Raw genomic sequence first — 23,562 nt, forward strand, 5'->3', positions numbered from 1 at the left:
TGTAAACTCTCAGATACTCTAGACGAAATAATGTTGTTATTGATAGCCTATACAACAATTAAAAATTAAACCACACAATTTAAATAACTGAGAAGCTACTGTGATGAGAATGTTCTGGGTCATGGTGACTTGTAACGATTTGTTACTTGACATCACACCACAGTATCATCATGATTACTTAAATTGGATGAGAAGGTATTTGCTCTTGGTCAGAGCTATAATAGGCTTGTAGTTTCCGCTTGCATTGTTGAGCAGCAGCTCTAGTGGGGCAGTTGCTCAGTGGATCAGAATTGCTGTCCTCGGAAACTGTTGGTGAAGCTGGTTCTGGTAAACACACTCGTTCTGCTAATTCGAGAGGTACCAACTTCTCTAAGGTTTTTAAGGTAGTGTTGCCTCGGCACAAAACTTTCACTACTCTCAGGATGCCTTAGTGATCTGGATGGATAGCAACAATTTTGCCTATGGACCACTCTGACCTTGGTCCATCACTGTCAACCAATACTAGGTCTCCTGGTTTAAGTTGTACTTTATTATAGGGACTCGAAGCTCCGTAGTGGTACTCTCGTAGAGCTGTGAGGTACTCTCGAGTCCACACCTCATTCCACCTTTCAATGACTCTTGAGAGATGTTGGTAACTTTCTACTAAGTTACTCCTGGTTACATGTGAAGGGTCGACGGGGTCCTCTTCTGCCAAAGGTATGAGAGGGCTCAGCAGGCCTCCATGTATCAAGAGCGAGGGACTCAGAGGTTCTCTCTGTGAGAAATCATCTGATAGGCATGTTAATGGGCGGTTATTGACTCGCGCCTCGATTTCCACGACAAGTGTTTGGAGTTCGGAGTAACTAATTTTCTGTCGATGTAAGGCCTTCCTTCAACACTTCTTGACAGTTCCTATCATACGTTCGTAGAACCCACCTTGCCAGGGGGCTCTTGGAGCAATAAATTTCCAGTGGCATTGTCGTCTCTGCAGGACTGACTGCACTTCTGGATGATCCCATACGTCTCGTAGACAGGCTTCTCCTGCCACAAAATTTGAACCATTGTCCGATATCATTAGTTTGAGACAGGGTCTGCGAGCTGCAAATCTACGAAAAGCTTGGATAAAGGCTTCAGCACTCATATCTGAAGTCACTTCTAGATGTACGCCTCGCGTGGTAGCACACGTGAAGAGGCAAATATAAGCTTTCACTGGTATCTTATCTGGATTGCCAGTGAGAAGCAAGGCTCCTGTATAATCGACACCAGTGGTCTCAAAGGGACGAAGATGAACCACTCTTTCTTCAGGGAGTGGTGGCGATCCTGGGTAAGGACACACTCGAGCATCGTATCTTTTGCAGATCACACAGAATTTAATAATTGATTTGACTGTTTGACGACCTTGAGGAAGCCAGTATTTCTGTCTAAGGTCGGTAAGAGTGTCTAACACTCCACCATGCAAAGTACCATATTGATGGTGATGTAAAACTAGAAGTTTGGTAATGATGTGGTGACGTGGTAGAAGGATGGGATTCTTTGTATCCAGATCAATTTTTGCATGAAGCAAACGTCCTCCACACCTTAATATATTATGAGTGTTGGCATCATACCAGATACCTAGAGACTTAGTCAATTTATCTGGAAGATTTTCATATTCGCTTCCATAGGTCTCTTGCTGTGCACGTTTGATCCAGTAGAGGATAGGATTGGGAAACTTATGTCAGATTCCTATCTTAGCAAGAAAGTCAAACACATGTGCTGTCACTCTTAATAACTTACTTAAGTTAGAATAATTGTGAGGATCAATAGCTAAGATTCGATGAGGTTCTGGTTCTTTCATGGGAGTGGTGATATTGGTCACTATGACTTGTGGCTTTTGTTTGGGCCACTGACCACCAACAAGCCATGAATGTCCATTAAACCACATCGAAGACTTGATAAGTTGTTTTAGTGTTAATCCTTGAGATAAATAATCTGCAGGATTGTCCTTAGTAGGAACATGTCTGAATTTATATCCAGCAGATAATTCATGAATTTCCCTAACACGATTACAGACGTAGGGAGTTTTATTGTTGTTGTTTCTTACCCATTGTAAGACTGCCTCATTGTCTGACCACACGACAATCTCACCAAAGGGGATATTGTTGAGTGTCTTGGTCAGGCAATGAGCCAATCTGACTCCCACCAGCAATGCAGTTAACTCCATTTGAGGTAAAGATCTCTTCTTAATGGGAGCAACTCTTGCTTTAGATGTGAGCAAAATTGATTGTGCACTATTAACTAAGTAGGTTACAACGCCATACGCTTTGCCAGAGGCATCGCAAAAAACGTGCAAATATGTGGGCAAGTTTGGTCCTGAAGCATTACGAGGAAATTTCAAAACACCTAACTGATTGAAATCCGTTGTGAGTATCTGCCATTTAGCTTGTAACTCACTTGGTAACGGATCATCCCATCCCATATGTTTCTGCCAGCACTCCTGCATTAGGAGTTTGCCCCTTATTAATATAGGACTAAGTAAGCCTAAAGGGTCAAATGGTTGACTGACATACGAGAGTAATTTTCTCATGGTAAGGGATGAATTATCGGTTTGTACTGATTTGACATTCATCTCGTCAATACTTGTGTTCCATTCCACACCCAGAACCTTTAATTGATAAGGTACCTGATAACCTGGAAACTCTTTCTCGATTATCTGGTTTAATGATTTATTATTTGAGGCCCATGACTGTAGTGGCATATTGGATCCTAACAACTCACGGTTAGCCTCATGGTAGATTTCTACCAAATTGGATTGATCATTTGTAGTTCCCTGGAAATTGTCGACATATAAGTTGTCGCTAATTTCTGCCTTATAAGAGCTATTTGACTTCCTCAAATGTGTATCTAGTGTTGCTTGCAATAGAAACGGGGAAGACGTCGCTCCGAATAACACTGAGGCAAAACGATATGTTATGATATCACTGTTAGGATCCAGTGGGTCCTTAATCCAGAGAAACTTGGTGTAATTACGATCCTCTTCCTGTAAACCTTCTCTAAGGAAAGCTTTACTGATATCAGCAGTATAAGAAAAAATACCAGTATGGAATCGTAATAGCACATCATGTAGCCTTTGGGTTAGGCTAGGTCCCGTTTGGAGACATTCATTCAAAGACACACTGCTTGGCTTCACTTTAGCACTACAGTTGAAGACAATACGTATTGGTGTCGTCAATGAATCTTTCACCACAGCGTGATGGGGTAAATAGTGACCTATTTTCCGGTCATCATTATCAACAACCTCGATAAATTTACTGTTGAGTTGTTGTTGGATTAGTTGATGATACATGTTCAGTTTGTCTGGCTGCTTCTTCAGTCGTGTTAATTGAGACTGTAATTGTGAGGCTGCCATAAAATAATTAACTGGAAGTTGTGGATGATTCAACTTCCATGGTAGTCTCACCCAGTATTGTTTATCTTTATAGACAACTGTATCCAGATATTGCTGGTAAGTTCACATATCATCAGGGCTTGGTTGTTCAGGGATAATACCTAAAGTGTCTAAATCCCACAGACGATGTACAGGTGGATCAGACTCAATATCTTCAGATATTTCTCTGAAATGTAGGGGTGACTGTTCCAAGCCTAGTCACGCCACTATTGGGTTGTTAGATTGTTGGTTGGTTGACGCTGGATTTTGTTGGAAAAGCACCGGTCCAGTAAGCAATTTGCCTCCAGCAGATGACAACAAATTCATTCCGTGTTGTCTGGTGCATCCCGTTATAAATTTATAATAATGGTCAGCACCTATAAGTATACCAACATCAGTGAGGCAGTCAGAATTTATTTTGTAGTCTGCTAGCCTCATGCGGTTTCGTTTAAGATATCTCGCAGTGCGAGCTAGTCCTGTGACCTGCAGGTCTGTAGGAAGTTTATCTACTACTACCGCTTGTATTGGACTAGTGGAAGATCCAAGTCTCACTAATACCTTGACTACTTGGTATTCACGAGGTCCATTATTAGTCAAGAAACCAGAAATATTCAATCTCACACTTTTGGCAGGTTTTAAATTTAACTGCTCGACTAATTGTTGTGTGATGAAGGTTTTCTGTGATCCTTGATCAAAAATACCTCTAGTGTTAACTCTAGATTTCCTGTTAATTAGTCTAAGTTGAGCAGTAAGCAGAGTGGTATTATTGCCTGACTCAGTAGCAAGTACATTTATTTCTTGATGTACTTTGCAATATTGTACTGTGGTAGAATTCGTGGAATTCTCCCCAGTTGTCATGAATTGGGTAGAAGTTTTTCTACATAAGGCATAGTGATGTACACTTTTGTTGCATCTACTGCACGAACGTAGTTGCACTACACATTTATTGGGGTCATGAGAGCCCATGCACTTGGTGCACCTGTGTATTTCTTGTAACCGTTTAATCCTGGTATTAAAGTTAGGATAAACAGGGCATTGGTAGGTGGCATGTCCTTGACTACAAAACAGACACCTTCTCTCTCTGGTTGACTTGGTCTCTTTAGCAGACAAGTCATTGATTACATCAGAAGGAGATACTGAATAAGTACCTACATTACCACTCCTCTTTCCAGTGGATGGAGCAGTCCTAGGTTTATATTTATTAGACTTATTTAAAGTCGGTTTGGGTTTGACTGAAGTGTCAATATTAGGTGGTTTAGACTCAGGTTTAATCTTATCATGGGTCTTCAACCTGTTAACCGTTATCCTCAGTCCCTCGAATATTTGGTCAAGAGTGAGAAACTCGGTTTTATAGTGTGAGCAGATTTCTGCTAAGATATTTCGAGGTAATTTCCTCTTCAAAAGTAACTTGATTGACCATTCTGAGACTGGTATATCAACTTTAGTACCTAAGGCCTTCACTAGGGACTCTACTTCTAGCCTGAAGCTTTGAAGTGAGTCTGGTCTGTTACTTGGTGCATTCAGATCTAGCAACTGGTAATAAAGGTTAGCTATACTCAACTCCTTGTTGCAATAGTTCAACTTTAGCAGTTTTATAGCTTCCTCATAATTACTCTCAGTGAGAGCTAGGATATTTATGACCTTTTTAGCCTCTCCTTTGAGAAGACTAAGCAGGTATGAGAATTTAGAAATCTTATCAAGAGACGATTTCCTATGTATATGAATTCAAATGAAGTCCAAAAGTTGTCCCAATTTTCTGTATGTCCCTGTAAATGTAGGTAAGTCTAAAGTAGGTAAACGAACCTCAGGTAATTGGTTACTGGATTGAGACATAGCATTATTTGTATTAGATTTAGATTGTGTTACTAGATTGGATAGCATGTAAAGTCTATCTTGAGTCTCATCTTCATACTGGGAAATGTCTGCAATAATTCGATCCATTTCATCAGGATCAGTTTCTATGGTATTCAGTAGGTCAAGATAAGACTGACTTGTAGATTTAACTTGATCAAATTTCAGATCAGCCACTCTCACTGCTGTTTCTAATTGATAAGAATCAATGGGAGTTGCTTTAGATAAGTCCTCAGACTTGTTAATTAGTCTGGTTAAATGACTTTTGAGGCCAATATAGGTTCTCCTTAATTGTTCAGGAGTAGCCATGATGGGTTTAAGTCGAAACTTCATGGGTTCTGAATAAGTATTACTAATGAAGCTTGGGTACTTGTTCATTGGTTGACAAGTAATATTAAATATAGCCTAATTTAAAGTGGCTAAATTATACTCTACCTCACTCGAGGTTAAATGTACCTACCTAACAACAAGTAGCTAGTTATTTTGAGCACTGCTTGAACTTCACCTCTAACTTTCGTCCGGTTAGCTCTTCTATATCACCATTAGATGTAATGGTGATCATTCAGCAGTACTCAAAATAGATACACACAAAATAATGAGTACAAGATGAAATAATATGGATATATTCTAATCAGAGTTATCTCAAAGTTTAATCCCACCCTTGATAGGGTCAGCACAAAGGGTATAATACATATACTACTAACTAGCTCAAGTCTAGTTGTGATAATTTCTACCTAAGAAACTACAAATTTATTTAGTCTGTGTTTGTGCCAAATTCAGCACAATCACAGCCTAAATTTCTACCTAATAAGATTGGTAAAGATTATTGTGGTGCAGTAATGTGAATATAGTTGTGCTGTATTTTTGTTTTTTTGGGATTTTATAGTTTATAAGTGTGCACTTGCACACGCAAGTGAAAACAATTATGTATAGTAAATTTTGGCTTGTTAGTTACAGCCGTCTGTGATAATTGATTGTGTTGATCAATTTGTCAACTACTTGTGACCTAGACTCACCTGACAGGTGTACACCATCTCTTGCCAGGTTTTGTCTATATGGTCTGGCTGTACATTGGATATAAGTGGCATCCAATCTCACTCGTTTTTTCAGCCTGAAGTTTATGTATTTGGCAGCTCTCTGGTAATATTCTGGTGTTACTCCCCAACGATTATCATGACTCAGTTGGCGAGGTTCCACTAAGGTGAATACTACCGAATTGCTGATGAGCTTAAATGAAGAAATTATGGTTTTAAGGTGATTGATCACCTCGGCTGGATGACGAGTAGGATGGATGTCATTACCACCTAAGTATATAATGGTTAGATGGTGAGGCCACTCTAACGCAGGTGTTAGTGTGGAATTGTTATAAAAGTTATGAGCTGTTGCTCCTGGTGACCTAAAGATTCTTACTTCAGTATGAGGTATAGGTCTAAGTGTTGTGGGTAATTGACTGTGTCCCACGAGTGCTACCTTATACATGAGGTGTAAGTAGCAATGACTTGGTGTGACTTAGGCTAACCTATGTGTTACGCTGCCGGTAGACACAATTAATTAAAAATGGTTAGTCTAGACTACTTCACACGGTGATTAGTTATTACTAATTAGTATGTATATTTATATTTTATGTTTATCCAGTTCGATAAGGACCATAATGTGGGACATTTGGGGCTTGACTCTATTTATTTAATTATTAAAGTAATATATCAATTACGAAGGACCACCCGCTTTTATAGAAAAGAGGGAAACTAATAAAAAAGTGATCATTAGAAACTCCAGGACGAACCAGTGTCTATGGTTAAATATTAGGAAGTATAATCACTTAAATAATTAATGGGCTGTATAGATAATTAACTTGAATCAAAGCCTCAAACACCTACATTGGGGGGTTATTGCTAGAACTTCATATACACACTAGGAACTAGTGTGGTTCGTGCACCAGTCCATTGTGTAATAACTAATCTTATGACCAAATAAAAGAAATCTATAGAAGATTATCACCAGTAATTATAAAGATCATTAGCATCAGAAATTAATCATTCAAATAAACACGGATTATCTCCAGTGTACATGATCAGTATCCAATTGGACAATATGATATAGAAATAATGAATTTTAGAAAAAATGAGCGAGTACAAAAAGTCTTAGCTTTAAGACGATTTCAATGACATCAGTCACGACTCATCCTCGGGATCTCCGGAATTCCTCGTAGAAACACTTGGAGGTGAATAACACGGAGTAAGGTAACAGCTCGTTGACTCCTCACATGCGAGCTGTAATTTAAGGGATATTGCGTTGCATTGAACTAGGCTACTCAAATATTTATATTCAAGAAAATGGAAAACAATTTTGTTATGATACTAACATGGGATTTGTTATGGTTGCTCGATCTAACGACAAGCTGCCCCGACATATACAATCTGTAATGATGCATCAAAAGGGAGTTATATACTTAGCTAAGGGTACAGATTATGTTGAAGCTTGCCGAAACCGCGTCTCAAGCTCACTCAATGTCATACACGTGGTTGATAGCTTGGCTTGAATGTCGACGCGTTATTAGTGGCCGGTCACTGCAGATCACGTAGAATAGTATTAACTCATTCTATGTTGAGTACCAGGGTAATTCTTGCTGACGATCTCAACTTCCTGTATCTCAGACTCTGACACCACGACCTTGTTGCTCAATTCCGCAACATGAGACTTCCATGCCACGCTCTGGCGTCTCGTCCACAACAAACAATGGCTCTCCTCCCTCACCCACTAGCGTCCCGCATTCGCCACAGAAATTATTTATCACGAATAATATTATTTTGCGTAATTGTGGCTGAAATGCTTTAATAAAGACTGGGTTGTAATTCTAGGGAGTTAAATATTATTACTTTCTCGTCTTATGGTAGTAAACAAGAAATGGAGAAGATTTTAGTTTTCTCCATGGCATTCACGCGTGACGGTAAAATTATTACTTGATAACAATTGTAACTAAAAACTCTCGATTTGGAATTATTTGGGAGTTATGTTATCCGTAAATAATTATCACACGGAATACTGATGATTTTAGAGAATCACATTCAATTCTCTAACACACTGGATATAAATGTGTTTAACTAGGTATAATCTGACGCAATGCTGGTGCTTGGTTTCGTAAGAATTCTAGCATCCTTATACAGATATGATAGTTAGTTCATGTGAACATCACTGTTAGTAAACTTTAATAACTACAGTAATTAGTATATTTTAATACTAGTTTATAATAATACAATAGTATTGTATTAGTGTTGGAAATTTCCAACACAGGGTACTGTGCTTGCTCCAGTACTTTTTCTCATCCTCATATCGGACATAGACAAGAACACAATCTATGGCACTGTATCATCTTTTGCAGATGACACTAGGATCTTCATGAGAGTAGGCAACATAAAGGACACGGCAAACCTCCAATCAGATGTAGATCAGGTCTTTCTATAGGCTACAGAAAATATTATGGTGTTTAACGAAGATAAGTTCCAGCCCATGCGCTATGGAAAAAATGAAAATATAAAAACGGAAACCATGTACAAAACTCAGGCAAATCATAACATAGAACGAAAAGGCAATGTAAAGGATCTGGGTGTACTCATGTCGGAAGTCCTAACCTTTAAAGAACACAATAAAGTAGCCGTCACAACTGCAAGAAAAATGACAGGTTGGATAACAAGAAATTTCACACTAGAGATGCTATACTGATGATGATACTTTTCAAAACGCTTGTGCTCGCTAGAGTGGAGTACTGCTGCACAATGACAGCACCTTTCAAAGCTGGAGAAATTGCTGACCTGGAGAGCGTGCAGAGATCCTTTACTGCTAGAATCAACTCAGTAAAACATCTAAACTATTGGGACCGACTAAAGAGCCTAAATCTGTACTCCCATGAGCGCAGGCGGGAGAGATACATAATAATTTACACGTGGAAAATATTAGAGGGGCTGGTCCCAAACCTGCACACAGAAATAACATCACATGAGACCAGAAGACATGACAGGATGTGCAGAATACCCCCGTTGAAAAGCAGAGGTGCAACAGGTACTCTGAGAGAGAACTCTGCCAACATCAGAGGCCCGAGACTGTTCAACACGCTTCCGCTACACATAAGGGGCATAACTGGCAAACCCCTCACAGTGTTCAAGAGAAAACTGGATAAACACCTCCAAAGGATACCTGATGAACCAGGCTGTGACTCATACGTCAGGCTGCGAGCAGCCGAGTCCAACAGCCTGGTTGATCAGTCCAGCAACCAAGAGGCCTGATCGACGACCGGGCCGCGGGGACGCTAAGCCCCGGAAGCACCTCAAGGTAACCGTCCTACCCAGCGTCCTTGTCCTCATATCCAAACTTATTTTCCTAATATCTCATACAATTTCTATACTGTCATATTTGCTTAGCGGTTTCTCACCTCATTTGGTGCTGGAAATCTATATGTCCGGCGCAGACTCAAATAATTAACTTACTCTTCAATCAAAAACTACTGCACAATGACTCGTTAATTATCTTACCTGGGTATATTGAAGTATCATCATCCTCTGGCGTAATGTCGGTCGTGGGAGTGAAGGAGTAGGTGGCAGGAGTAACAGTGGAATCGGAAGAGGTCTCAGGGGTGGTCAAGCTAGTGGAATTTGAGGAAGTAAAAGTGTTTGAGTCACCTAAGGAGATTGAGGAAGAGTCTGTGGGTTTTGTGTCTGTGTCACTACTAGGAGACGATGTGGTGTCGGGAGAAAATGAGCTCGTTTCTGTGGCATATGGGTCAGTGGAGGTAAAAAGTTCACTAGACTCGGTAGGAAAGTCAGTAGAGGCAGTAGTCAATTCTATCGAGGTGGTAGCGACATCTAAGCAAGTGCTTAAATCACTGAAAATAAGAGATACCATCGTTTATTACTATTCCAGGACACTTTTTCTGCGGTATTAAAAGTACAAAGATTACAGAGTCATGCTATTAGTCAAATTAACACACGCTAAGTGTTCCTTATTTCTAACTTAATACAATTATTTGAAAATATTTCAATTTACTACAATCTTGACAACTTTTTTTTTTTTAGTTTTGCATAGCTAAAGTTCACAAATTATTGGCAAACAATTTCCCTCCATCGAGGAAAAATATTTTTTTATTTATATAACAGCTCTACGTATATAAAACAACTTACCAAACTCACATACGATAATATAGCAATGACGTTTCGGTCCATATTGGTCCCATATCAACGACAGAACGAATCGAAACGTTTTCACTTTAATTATATTACATTTCATACACACAATCATAATAACGTGATATATCAAATGAACAAATCCACAAGGGCACTGATGAGGGCTCGAACCTATGGGCTGGATGTTCCCAGAAGCGCTCTTTCTACCATGTATCACGACATGGTAAAAGAATTGCAACCTGGAGTGCTACTGCTCCCACGAGGATCCCGAGGCTTCCACTGAAGTCTAACCGGGTTTCACACAATTCTCCATGGGTTAGGCTTGAGTGGAAGCCTCGGGATCCTCGTGGGTGCAATTGTACTCCAGGTTGGAAATCTTTTTACCATGTCGTGGCACAGTTGACTAGAGCGCGTCTGGAAACATCTAGCACATGGGTTCGAACTCTCATCAAGGCCTTTGTGAATTTGTTCAATACATTTAATAATAATTTCCGTTGAATAGGGGACAGGAAGCCAGTACCAAGGCCTGTATCTAGGTCATTGCAAAGTCGAACCGCTGACCGTCTCTCCCAATGATACAACCACAGAACAGTCGTCTTACTCCCGATTACCTATTTTCTGCTAGGTGAACAGGTGCATTACGTTAAATGAAACAAGGCCAACCATTTCTCTCCTGCCCAGGGACCGAACCTGGGATCTTAGATCGTAAGTCGAGAACGTTATTAGTTTTAGCCATATTATTATGACATCTTCTCTACATATGGAACAGTTCACCATGATATAATTCACAGTTGTGCCGTGTATTATATTTGGAAATAGTTATGACGAAGTTCCTCATATCCGCGACTATTGTTACTTCGCTTTAAACTCCACAACAGCATAGCAAATCTTCAGCTGTTGCTGTTTGAGTTCCTTTATTTCTCTTTCTATGTTAATTAGTTCTTAGTTTTGTCTCAATGCCTTAACTGCTGTTTGTTGGTCGTGTTTGCCACCTTAAGCGATGAAACATACTAATTGTTCATGTAATAATAGCTGCCAAACTGGTCTGTTTAACGTTATAATTACTATTAACTAGTCATTTTCACATTCTAACTGCTGCCAGTTGGTCTTATTTAATTTCCAAATTATTGTAAAATACATAAATCTCACACCAAACAGTTGCCAATAGGTTATGTCTAACTATAACTACAGTACAATACATACACATATAAACTCTCTCTCACTCTAAATCCCATTAGGCACCATGTAGTAACCTCACCTGCGTACCCAGCTGCCGTTCTCAGAACAAGTCCAGGTGACATAACCGGAAGCAGGGCAGGGTAGCCGGGTTGTATTGCCCACCACACCAGAGGGCAGACTGTGTTGACCTCCCTGTAGTCCGGACCTGTCGACGTAGTCCGTTGTCCCAGCAGGACATCTCACACAGTGATAGGGACACCTCGAACACTCTGCCAGCTTATCTGCCCAGGTGGAAAGACACGGGAATTATTAAATAAAAGAGAAACGTGACACAAGTGTCAGGATTAATGGATGCGAGATCCGCCTCATAATACTGATCTTTATATATCATGTATTCTACACTTGGGAAGGAATCTTTAGGGAAAAGAAGTATTCTTGTCTCACTGTCAATGAGTGCTGCAACGGCGGAACATCCCCGGAGCGAGGCCTCCTGAGCGGCAGTCCTTCCTGTCGGAACATGATTAGAATTGTAAGTGTTACGTGAACTCTGGTGCTGGACACATTGATGCACGGGACACACAAAGATACATAACTTGACACATTCATCCCTTTAAAAACACCACACTTCGTCAACCCGTCCTCTCAATAACACGTTGCACTTTGACGTATATTTTACCATAAGCCAAAACCTGTCGTAGTAGAAAATGGTAGCGGCTCGTGAAATTCACATACCATCCCATTTTCTTTTTCTGGGATCTCAGGTAGATTAGGATAAGTCATAGTACGACAGTCTCTTGACGTTAGAACGCTCGCGAGAACGGGCTGCATAACAATACAAACACTCTGCAGTTGACTGTATTAAGATGTTCTCACTTAGTTATGATTGCGGGGGTCGAGCTTCGGCTCCTTGGTCCTGACTCGCAGCCGTCAATCTACTGGTCTACAGATTACTGAGCTTCTCGTGCTCCGTCATATAACATTTTAAACTGTGTATAGAGTCAGTCTCCACTACATCACTTCCTAGTGCATTCCATTTACTAACTACTCTGACACTAATAAAGTTATTTCTAATGTCTCTGTGGCTCATTTGGGTACTAAGCGTCTACCTGCGCCCCCTTGAGCGTGTACCATCCGTGTTAAATAATCCCTCCTTGTCTACCCGGTCAATTCCACTGAGGATTTTGTATGTGGTGGTCATATATCTCCCGAGCTCTTCTGTCTTCCAGCAACATGAGGTGCCGTTCACGCAGCCTTTACACGTAACTCATGATTCAGTTCTGGGACTAGCCTAGTGGCATACCTCTGAACTTTTTCCAGCTTCGTCTTGTGCTTGACGGGGTACGGTCTCAATGCAAGGGCCGCATTACATAAGTGGTCTTACATATGTGGTGAACAATGTTCTGAAAAATTCCTTACACAGGTTTCTGAAGTCAGCTGTGATGTTATCCAGCCTCTCATAGGCCGCTGATGTTATTCTTTTGATATGGGGTTCAGGAGACCAGTTTGGCGTGATATCGACTCCTACATCTTTCTCTCTCTCCGTTTCATGAAGTACTTCATTTCCCTTTCGGTATCCTGTGTCTCTCCTCCTGGTTCCACCGCCTAGCTTCATGACCTTGCATTTAATTGGGTTTAACTTTAGTAGCCATTTGTTGGAGCGCTCATTCAGTCTGTCTAGGTCATCTTGTAGCCTCCTACTATCATCCTCTCTTCTAATCCTACTCCTAATTTTTGCATCATCAGCAAACAATGAGCGGAATGATTCTATACCCACTGTGAGATCATTTACATATATAAAAAAACAGTATAGGTCCAAGGACTGACCCCTGCGGGACTTCACTGGTGACGTTTCGCTAATCTGAGGCCTCACCCCTCACAGTGACTTCCTGTCTTCTGTTGCTTAGGTACTCCCTTATCCAATGGAGTACCTTCCCTTTCACTCCTGCCTGCATCTCCAGCTTTTTCACTAGCCTCTTGTTTGGTACTGTTTCCCGGTTTGGTGCCTTCTTTTTGATAATTACTTACTTGTTTGGTACTGCGTCAAAGTCTTTCTGGCATTCCAAAAATATGCAGTCTTCCCACCGTTCTCTTTCTTGCCTGATTTTGGTTGCCTGGTCGTAGAATTCAATTAATCCTGTGAGGCAGGACTTGCCATCCCTGAACCCATGTTGATGCTGTGTTACAGTTCTTTCACTCCAGATGTTCCACTAGTTTTTTTTCGCTCAATCTTCTCCATCAGTTTGCATTTTATGCAAGTTAGGGACACTTTCCATTAGTTCAGTGCCTCATGTCTATCCCCCTTCTTGTATTTTGGGACAATATTAGCCGCTTTTCAAATTTGTGGTAGTTCCCCTGTTACCAGTAATTTGTTATACACTATGGAGAGTGGCAGGCACAGTGTTTCTGCTCCATCCCATAGTATCCAATGGGAGATTCCACCCGGGCCTATAGCCTTTGTCACTACTCTAGCAAAAGCTTCCTTACATCACAACTTGTTATCTCAAACTCTTCTCGTGATTCCTGGTTAACAATTCCCTCTCTTATCTTAGGAACTTCTCCTTGCTCTAATGTCAGTAACTCCTGGAATTTCTCATTCAGTTCCTCATACACTTCCTTGTCATTTGTAGTGAATCTGTCTGTCCCTATCCTCCATTTCATTACTATTACTCTTTCGGCCCGATTCTCAACTGTCTATCAATGAACTGTTTCTAACTACTAATTAACAGTTTTCTTTATTTTTTTTCACACACACAGACACACACACACACACACACACACACACACACACACACACACACACACACACACACACACACACACACACACGCACTAGGTCGACTAGGTCTTCTTGTAGCCTCCTACCATCATCCTCTGTTTCAATCCTCCTCATAATTTTTGCATCATCAGTGTGTGTACTCACCTAGTTGTACTCACCTAGTTGTGTCTGCAGGATCGAGCATTGACTCTTGGATCCCGCCTTTCGAGCATCGGTTGTTTACAGCAATGACTCCTGTCCCATTTCCCTATCATACCTGGTTTTAAAATTATGAATAGTATTTGCTTCCACAACCTGTTCCTGAAGTGCATTCCATTTCCCCACTACTCTCACGCTAAAAGAAAACTTCCTAACATCTCTGTGACTCATCTGAGTTTCAAGCTTCCATCCATGTCCTCTCGTTCTGTTACTATTCCGTGTGAACATTTCGTCTATGTCCACTCTGTCAATCCCTCTGAGTATCTTATACGTTCCTATCATGTCCCCCCCTCTCCCTTCTTCTTTCTAGTGTCGTAAGGCACAGTTCCCTCAGGCGCTCCTCATACCCCATCCCTCGTAGCTCTGGGACGAGTCTCGTTGCAAACCTCTGAACCTTTTCCAGTTTCATTATATGCTTCTTCAGATGGGGACTCCATGATGAGGCGGCATACTCTAAGACTGGCCTTACGTAGGCAGTGTAAAGCGCCCTAAATGCCTCCTTACTTAGGTTTCTGAATGATGTTCTAACTTTTGCCAGTGTAGAGTACGCTGCTGTCGTTATCCTATTAATATGTGCCTCAGGAGATAGATTAGGTGTTACGTCCACCCCCAGGTCTCTTTCACGCGACGTTACAGGTAGGCTGTTCCCCTTCATTGTGTACTGTCCCTTTGGTCTCCTATCTCCTAGTCCCATTTCCATAACTTTACATTTGCTCGTGTTGAATTCTAGTAGCCATTTCTCTGACCATCTCTGCAATCTGTTCAGGTCCTCTTGGAGGATCCTGCAATCCTCATCTGTCACAACTCTTCTCATCAACTTTGCATCATCCGCAAACATCGACATGTAGGACTCTACGCCTGTAAACATGTCGTTAACATATACAAGAAATAGAATTGGTCCCAGCACCGATCCTTGTGGTACTCCACTTGTTACTGTTCGCCAGTTCGACTTCTCGCCCCTTACCGTAACTCTTTGGCTCCTTCCTGTTAGGTAGTTCCTTATCCATGCTAGGACCTTTCCCCCCACCCCCGCCTGCCTCTCGAGCTTGAACAGCAGTCTCATGTGCGGTACTGTATCAAAGGCTTTTTGGCAGTCCAGAAATATGCAGTCTGCCCAACCATCTCTGTCCTTTCTTATCCTCGTTATTTTATCATAGAATTCCAGAAGGTTTGTTAGGCACGATTTCCCTGTCCAGAACCCATGTTGATGTTTGTTCACAAACCTAATGTTCTCCAGGTGTGCAACCAGTCGTAGCCTAATTATTCTTTCCAGTATTTTACAGGGGATGCTTGTCAGTGATACAGGTCTATAATTAAGTGCCTCCTCCCTATCGCCTTTCTTGAAGATCGGCACAACATTTGCCTTCTTCCAGCAACTGGGCAATTCTCCTGACATAAGTGACTCATTAAAGATCATTGCCAGAGGCACGCTGAGGGCCTGTGCTGCTTCTTTTAGTATCCACGGTGATACTTTGTCTGGTCCAACTGCTTTAGTTGCATCTAGAGTTGTCAACTGTTTCATTACCTCCTCTGCTGTCACCTCTATATCTGATAGTCTTTCTTCTAGGGTAACCCCTTCCAACAATGGGAGCTGCTCAGGCTCGGTAGTGAACACTCCATGGAAACTGGCATTCAGTGCCTCGCAGATTTCCTTGTCACTTTCAGTATATGCCCCCTCTGTCTTCCTTAGTCTTGTCACTTGGTCGTTCACCGACATTTTTCTTCTTATATGACTGTGTAGTAACTTAGGTTGTTTTTTCGCTTTGATTGCAATATCGTTCTCATAGTCCCTTTCCGATGTTCGTCTTATGTTAATGTAATCGTTCCTAGCTCTGTTGTATCTGCTTCTGTTGTCCTCTGTTTTTTGTCTTCTGTACTTCCTCCACTCCCGCCTGCTGGCCCTTTTTGCTTCCTGACACTGTCTATTAAACCATGGGTTATTATATTCCTTCTTATTTTTTCCCTTTACCGTTGGTATAAATCTCTCTTCGGCCTCCTGGCATTTCTGTATGACTAGGTCCATCATATCTTGGACTGTTTTTCCTCTAATTTCTTCCTCCCACTGCACTTCATCCAGATAGTCCCTTATCCTCATATAGTCCCCTTTCCTGTAGTCAGCTCTCCTTTCCCAGATCTCTTGTCCCATGGTCATAAGTTTGAATTCCATCATGTAGTCAAAGACTAGGACACAATGGTCACTGGCCCCTAGAGGTATTTCATGCTCTAAATTCTCGATATCTTCTACGTTCTGGGTGAAAATCAGGTCTAATAGGCTCGGTGCATCTCCTCCTCTTTCCCTTGTGTCTTCCTTCACATGTTGTGTCAGGAAATTCCTGTCTATAACATCTACTAATTTTGCTCCCCACGTTTCGTCCCCTCCATGGGGATTCCTTGATTCCCAATTTATCTCTCCATGATTTAGGTCCCCCATGATCCGCAGCTTCGCTCTCATTCTGTGGGCTAGTGTTGCTGCCTTCTGCAGTTCATCTATACATGCTTTGTTGTTGTCATCATACTCCTGCCTGGGTCTTCTACTGTTTGGTGGGGGATTGTAGATTACCAAGATCACAATCTTCCTCCCATCTACTGTCAGAGTTCCATGTATGAAGCTTGTGCACTCATTGGTAACTCGATTTCCCAGGTCTTCAAACTTCCATTTCCGCTTTATTAGGAGTGCTACTCCCCCTCCCTGTCTCTGTGTCCTCTCTTCTCGTATCACCTGGTACCCTTCAGGAAAGATTGCATCTGAGATCATGTCATTAATTTTAGTTTCCACAATTGCAACTATGTCAGGATCTGCTTCACTCACTCTTTCTTTTATCTCTTCTGCTTTATTAGATACCCCATCAGCATTGGTGTACCAAACCTTGAGATTCTTCATGGAAACTCTTGTACCAGAGTTCTCCCTTTCTCTGGGGGTCTGGGGGGATCTGGGGGATGTCTGGGGGGTGACTGGGGGCAGGGGGGATCTGGGGGGTGTCTGGGGGATGACTGGGGGCGGGGAAGGTCCGGGGGATGTCTGGGGGGATCCGGAGGGTGTCTGGGGGGGTCCGGGGGGTGTATGGGGGGTGAAAGAGTTCAGGAGGGGTGCTTGGGGGGCTACTGGGGGCTGGGCTTCTAGGAAGGTAGGTAGGAGGGTCTGGGGTAGGGCCTGGGTAGGTAGGTCTGGAGTAGGAAGGGCATACTGGGTCTGAAGATTAGGGAGGGCATAGAGGGGTTGGGAGATAGCGTAAGGTTGGGAGTCAGATAGAGGTTGAGAGGTTGGGAGGGGGAAGTGTGTGTGTGTGTGTGTGTGTGTGTGTGTGTGTGTGTGTGTGTGTGTGTGTGTGTGTGTGTGTGTGTGTACTAACCTAGTTGTGCTTGCGGGGGTTGAGCTCTGGCTCTTTGGTCCCGCCTCTCAACCGTCAATCAATAGGTGTACAGGTTCCTGAGCCAATTGGGCTCTATCATATCTACACTTGAAACTGTGTATGGAGTCAGCCTCCACCACATCACTTCCTAATGCATTCCATGTGTCAACCACTCTGACACTAAAAAAGTTCTTTCTAATATCTCTGTGTCTCATTTGGGCATTCAGTTTCCACCTGTGTACCCTAGTGCGTGTGCCCCTTGTGTTAAACAGCCTGTCTTTATCAACCCTGTCGATTCCCTTGAGAATCTTGAATGTGGTGATCATGTCCCCCTAACTCTTCTGTCTTCCAACGAAGTGAGGTTTAATTCCCGTAATCTCTCCTCGTAGCTCATACCTCTCAGCTCGGGTACTAGCCTGGTGGCAAACCTTTGAACCTTTTCCAGTTTTGTCTTATGCTAGACTAGATATGGACTCCATGCTGGAGCCGCATACTCCAGGATTGGTCTGACAAATGTGATATATAATGTTCTGAAAGATTCCTTACACAAGTTTCTAAACGCCGTTCTTATGTTAGCCGACCTGGCATATGCTGCTGATGTTATCCCCTTGATATGAGATTCAGGGGACAGGTCTGGCGTGATATCAACCCCCAGGTCTTTCTCTCTCTCTGACTCTTTAAGTATCTCATCTCCCAAATGATACCTTGTATCTGGTCTCCTGCTTCCTACCCCTATCTTCATTACATTACATTTGCTTGGGTTAAACTCTAACAGCCATTTGTTCGACCATTCCTGCAGCTTGTCCAGGTCTTCTTGAAGCCTCAAGCTGTCCTCCTCTGTCTTAATCCTTCTCATAATTTTGGCGTCGTCAACAAACATTGAGAGGAATGAGTCTATACCCTCTGGGAGATCATTTACGTATATCAGAAACAGGATAGGTTCAAGTACAGAGCCCTGTGGGACTCCACTGGTGACTTCCCGCCATTCTGAGGTCTCACCCCTCACAGTAACTCTCTGCTTCCTATTGCTTAGGTACTCCCTTATCCACTGGAGCGCCCTACCAGTTACTCCTGCCTGTTTCTCCAGCTTATGCATCAACCTTTTATGGGGTACTGTGTCAAAGGCTTTCCGACAGTCCAAAAAAATGCAGTCCGCCCATCCTTCTCTTTCTTGCTTAATCTTTGTCACCTGATCGTAGAATTCTATCAAGCCTTAAGGGAAGATTTACCCTCACTGAACCCATGTTGATGGGTTGTCACGAAGTCTCTTCTCTCCAGATGTGTTACTAGGGTTTTTCTCACAATCTTCTCCATCACCTTGCATTGTATACAAGTTAAGGACACTGGTCTGTAGTTCAGTGTCTCTTGTCTGTCACCCTTTTTGTATATTGGTACTACATTAGCAGTCTTCCATATATCTGGTAGGTCTCCCGTTTCCAATGACCTACTATACACTATGGAGAGTGGCAAGCAAAGTGCTCCTGCACACTCTTTCAATACGCATGGTGAGATTCCGTCCGGCCCAACAGCTTGTCTCACATCCAACTCCAATAGGTCCTTCTTGACCTTCATCTCTTGTAATTTCGAACCTATCCCAGGTCACCTGGTTTGCTGCCACCTCTTCTAGCGCCGTGACATCTCCCTGTTCTATTGTAAAGACCTCCTGGAACCTTTTGTTGAGTTCTTCACACACCTCTTTGTCATTCTCTGTGTACTTGTCCTCGCCCACCCTAAATCTCATCACCTGTTCCTTCACTGTTGTCTTCCTCCTGATGTGACTGTGTAGTAGCTTTGGTTTGGTCTTGGCTTTATGAGCTATATCATTTTCATACCTTTTCTGAGCTGCTCTTCTCACGCTAAAATACTCGTTCCTGGTTCTCTGGTATCTCTCCCTACTTTCTGGTGTTCTGTTATTACGGAAGTTCCTCCATGCCCTTTTGTTCAGCTCCTTTGCTTTCATACATTTCCTATTAAACCACGGATTCTTCCTTTGCTTCTCTGTTTTTTCCTGTCGGGCTGCGACAAACCTGCTTACAGCCTCCTGACATTTTTTGGTGACATAGTTACATCATGTTTTGTACGGACTTGGTTCCGAGTTCTGTGTCCCAATGTATATCTCATAGGAATTTATTCATCTCCTCATAGTTTCCCTTTCGGTACGCCAGCCCTTTGGTTCCCAGTTCTTTTTTGTGGGTGATAATTCCTAGCTCAACCAGGTACTCAAAGCTCAATACACTATGATCACTCATTCCCAATGGGGCTTCCAACTTAACTTTCCTTATATCCGACTCATTTAGGGTAAATATCAGATCAAGCAAGGCTGGTTCATCCCCTCCTCTCATTTTTGTCGGTCCCTTGACGTGTTGACTTAGAAAGTTTCTTGTTGCCATATCCAGCAGCTTAGCTCTCCATGTGTCTGGGCCTCCATGTGGGTCTCTGTTCCCCCAATCTATTTCCCATGGATGAAGTCTCCCATGATTAGAAGTTTGGATCCGTTCCTGCTAGCCACAGAAGGCTGCATCTCTCTATTGTATTGATGGTGGCCAAGTTGTTTCTATCATATTCCTGTCTGGGTCTTCTGTCATTCGGTGCGGTGTTATATATGACTACTATCATAATTTTCTGTCCCTCCAGTTGCTATGGTGCCTGATATGTAGTCACTGCAACCTTCACATGTTCTGAATTACCATCTCTTCGAAACTCCTACCTTCTCTTATTAGCAAAGCTTACACCACCTCCTCTTCTCCCTTCTCTCTCTTTCCTCACTACATAGTGCCTCCTGCCTGTCGCCCTTTTTGTATATTGGGACCACATTCGCCGTCTTCCATATTTCTGGTAGGTCTCCCGTCTCCAGTGACCTACTATACACTATGGAGAGTGGCAAGCAAAGTGCCTCTGCACACTCTTTCAGTACCCATGGCGAGATCCCGTCTGGACCAACAGCCTTTCTAACATCCAGGTCCAGCAGGTGTCTCTTGACCTCCTCACTCGTAATTTCAAACTCTTCCAAGGCTGCCTTGTTTACTTCCCTTTCTCCTAGCAGAGTGACTTCAGCCTTGTTCTGTTGTGAAGACCTCTTGGAACCTCTTGCTGAGTTCATCACACACCTCTTTGTCATTCTCTGTATACCTGTCCTCACCTGTTCTAAGTTTCACTACCTGTTCTTTCACTGTTGTTTTCCTTCTGATGTGACTGTGGAGTAGCTTTGGTTCGGTCTTGGCTTTGTTTGCTATATCATTTTCATAACTTTTCTCTGCTTCTTTTCTCACCCTGACATACTCATTCCTGGTTCTCTGGTATCTCTCTCTGCTTTCTGGTGTTCTGTTATTCCGGAAGTTCCTCCACGCCCTTTTATTCAGTACCTTTGCTTCCATACATGCCCTATTATACCATGGATTCTTCTTTTGCTTCTCGGATTTTTCCTTTTGGGCCGGGATGTATCTGCTTACTGCCTCCTGACACTTTTGGGTGACATAGTCCATCATATCTTGTACAGACTTAGCTCTTGTGTGCTAAGCTGTGTGTGTGTGTGTGTGTGTGTGTGTGTGTGTGTGTGTGCGTGTGCGTGTGCGTGTGCGTGTGTGTGTGTGTGTGTGTGTGTGTGTGTGTGTGTGTGTACTCTAAAATTTGTGCTTGCGGAGGTTGAGCTTTGGCTCTTTGGTCCCGCCTCTCAACTGTCAATCAACTAGTGTACAGGTTCCTGAGCCTACTGGGCTCTATCATATCTACATTTGAAACTGTGTATGGAGTCAGCCTCCACCACATCACTGCCTAATGCATTCCATCCGTTAACTACTCTGACACTGAAAAAGTTCCTTCTAACGTCTCTGTGGCTCATGTGGGTATTCAGTTTCCACCTGTGTCCCATTGTTCGCGTCCCACCAGTGTTGAATAGTTTATCCCTGTTTAACCGGTCGATTCCTCTGAGGATTTTGTAGGTTGTGATCATGTCTACCTTTACTCTTCTGTCTTCCAGTGTCGTAAGGTGCATTTCCTGCAGCCTTTCCTCGTAACTCATGCCTCTTAGTTCTGGGACTAGTCTAGTGGCATACCTTTGAACTTTTTCCAGGTTATTCTTGTGATGGACAAGGTACGGGCTCCATGCTGGGGCCGCATACTCCAGGATTGGTGTTACATATGTGGTGTACAAGATTCTGAATGATTCCTTACACAGGTTCCTGAACGATGTTCTGATGTTAGCCAGCCTCGCGTATGCCACAGACGTTATTCTTTTTATGTGGGCTTCAGGAGACAGATTTGGTGTAATATCAACTCCTAGATCTTTCTCTGTCCGTTTCATTAAGTACTTCATCCCCTATTCTGTATCCTGTGTCTGGCCTCCTGTTTCCCCTGCCTAGTTTCATTACTTTGCATTTACTCGGGTTGAACTTCAACAGCCATTTGTTGGACCATTCACTCAGTCTGTCTAGGTCATCTTGTAGCCTCCTACTATCGTCCTCAGTTTCAATCCTTCTCATAATTTTTGCATCATTGGCAAACATCGAGAAAAACGATTCTGTACCCTCTGGGAGATCATTTACATATATCAGAAACAGTATAGGATCAAGGACTGACCCCTGTGGGACTCCACTCGCAACTTCTCGCCAATCTGAGACCTCACCCCTCACATAGACTCGTTGTCTCCTGTTGCCTAGGTACTCCTTTATCCAATGGAGTACCTTCCCTTTCACTCCAGCCTGCATCTCCAGCTTTTTCACTAGCCTCTTGTGTGGCACTGTATCAAAGGCTTTCTGACAATCCAAAAATATGCAGTCTGCCCACCCTTCTCTTTCTTGCCTGGTCAGTAGAATTCAAGTAACCCCGTGAGGCAGGACCTGCCATCCCTGAACCCATGTTAATGCTGTGTTACAAAGTTCTTTCGCTCCAGGTGCTCCACTAGCTTTCTTTGCACAATCTTCTCTATCAGCTTGCATGGTATGCAGGTTAGGGACACTGGCCTGTAATTCAGTGCCTCCTGTCTATCCCCTTTCTTGTATATCGGGACTACGTTAGCTGCTTTCCAAATTTCTGGCAGTTCCCCTGTTGCCAGTGATTTGTTATACACTATGTAGAGTGGTAGGCACAGTTCTTCTGCTCCTTCCTTTAGTATCTAAGTGGAGATTTCATCTGGGCCTATAGCCTTTGTAACATCCAACTCTAGTAAACATTTCCTTACTTCCCCGCTGGTAATCTCAAACTCTTCCAGTGGTTCATGGTTAGCTATTCCCTCTCTTATCTCTGGGATTTCTCTTTGCTCTAGCGTGAAGACCTCCTGGAATTTCTTATTCAGTTCCTCACACACTTCCTTGCCGTTTGTAGTGAATCCTTCTGCCCCTATCCTTAATTTCATAACCTGTTTCTTTACTGTTGTTTTTCTCCTGATGTAGGCTATGCAGCAATTTAGGCTGAGTCTTTGCCTTGCTTGCGATGTCATTTTCGTATTGTCTTTCTGCCTCTCTTCTCATCCTGACATATTCATTCCTGGCATTCTGGTATCTTTCTCTGCTTTCTAGTGTCCTGTTATTCCTATAGTTTCTCCATGCCCTTTTACTTTGCTACTTAGCTAGCCTACATCTCTGATTAAACCTTGGGTTTCTCATCTTCATTTCACTGTTTTCCTTTTGGGCTGGGACAAATTTGTTTGCTGCG

At 42.6% G+C, this 23,562-nt stretch overlaps 1 protein-coding gene across 1 annotated transcript in view; it reads right to left on the minus strand.

Annotated features, from left to right (window-relative positions):
- The window catches only part of LOC123759180 (adhesion G protein-coupled receptor L2), a 356,308-nt gene that overhangs the window by 212,365 nt on the left and 120,381 nt on the right, over positions 1–23,562 (minus strand). Inside the window, exons 7-9 of the mRNA XM_069325190.1 lie at positions 12,034–12,096; positions 11,669–11,870; positions 9,763–10,112 (exon numbers count right to left, since the gene is read on the minus strand). Of these exons, the coding sequence (XP_069181291.1) occupies positions 9,763–10,112; positions 11,669–11,870; positions 12,034–12,096 (615 nt within the window). The remainder of the gene's footprint in view (positions 1–9,762; positions 10,113–11,668; positions 11,871–12,033; positions 12,097–23,562) is intronic.

This window comes from Procambarus clarkii, chromosome 15, assembly GCF_040958095.1.
Source record: "Procambarus clarkii isolate CNS0578487 chromosome 15, FALCON_Pclarkii_2.0, whole genome shotgun sequence".
In the NCBI taxonomy this organism is placed as follows: domain Eukaryota; kingdom Metazoa; phylum Arthropoda; class Malacostraca; order Decapoda; family Cambaridae; genus Procambarus; species Procambarus clarkii.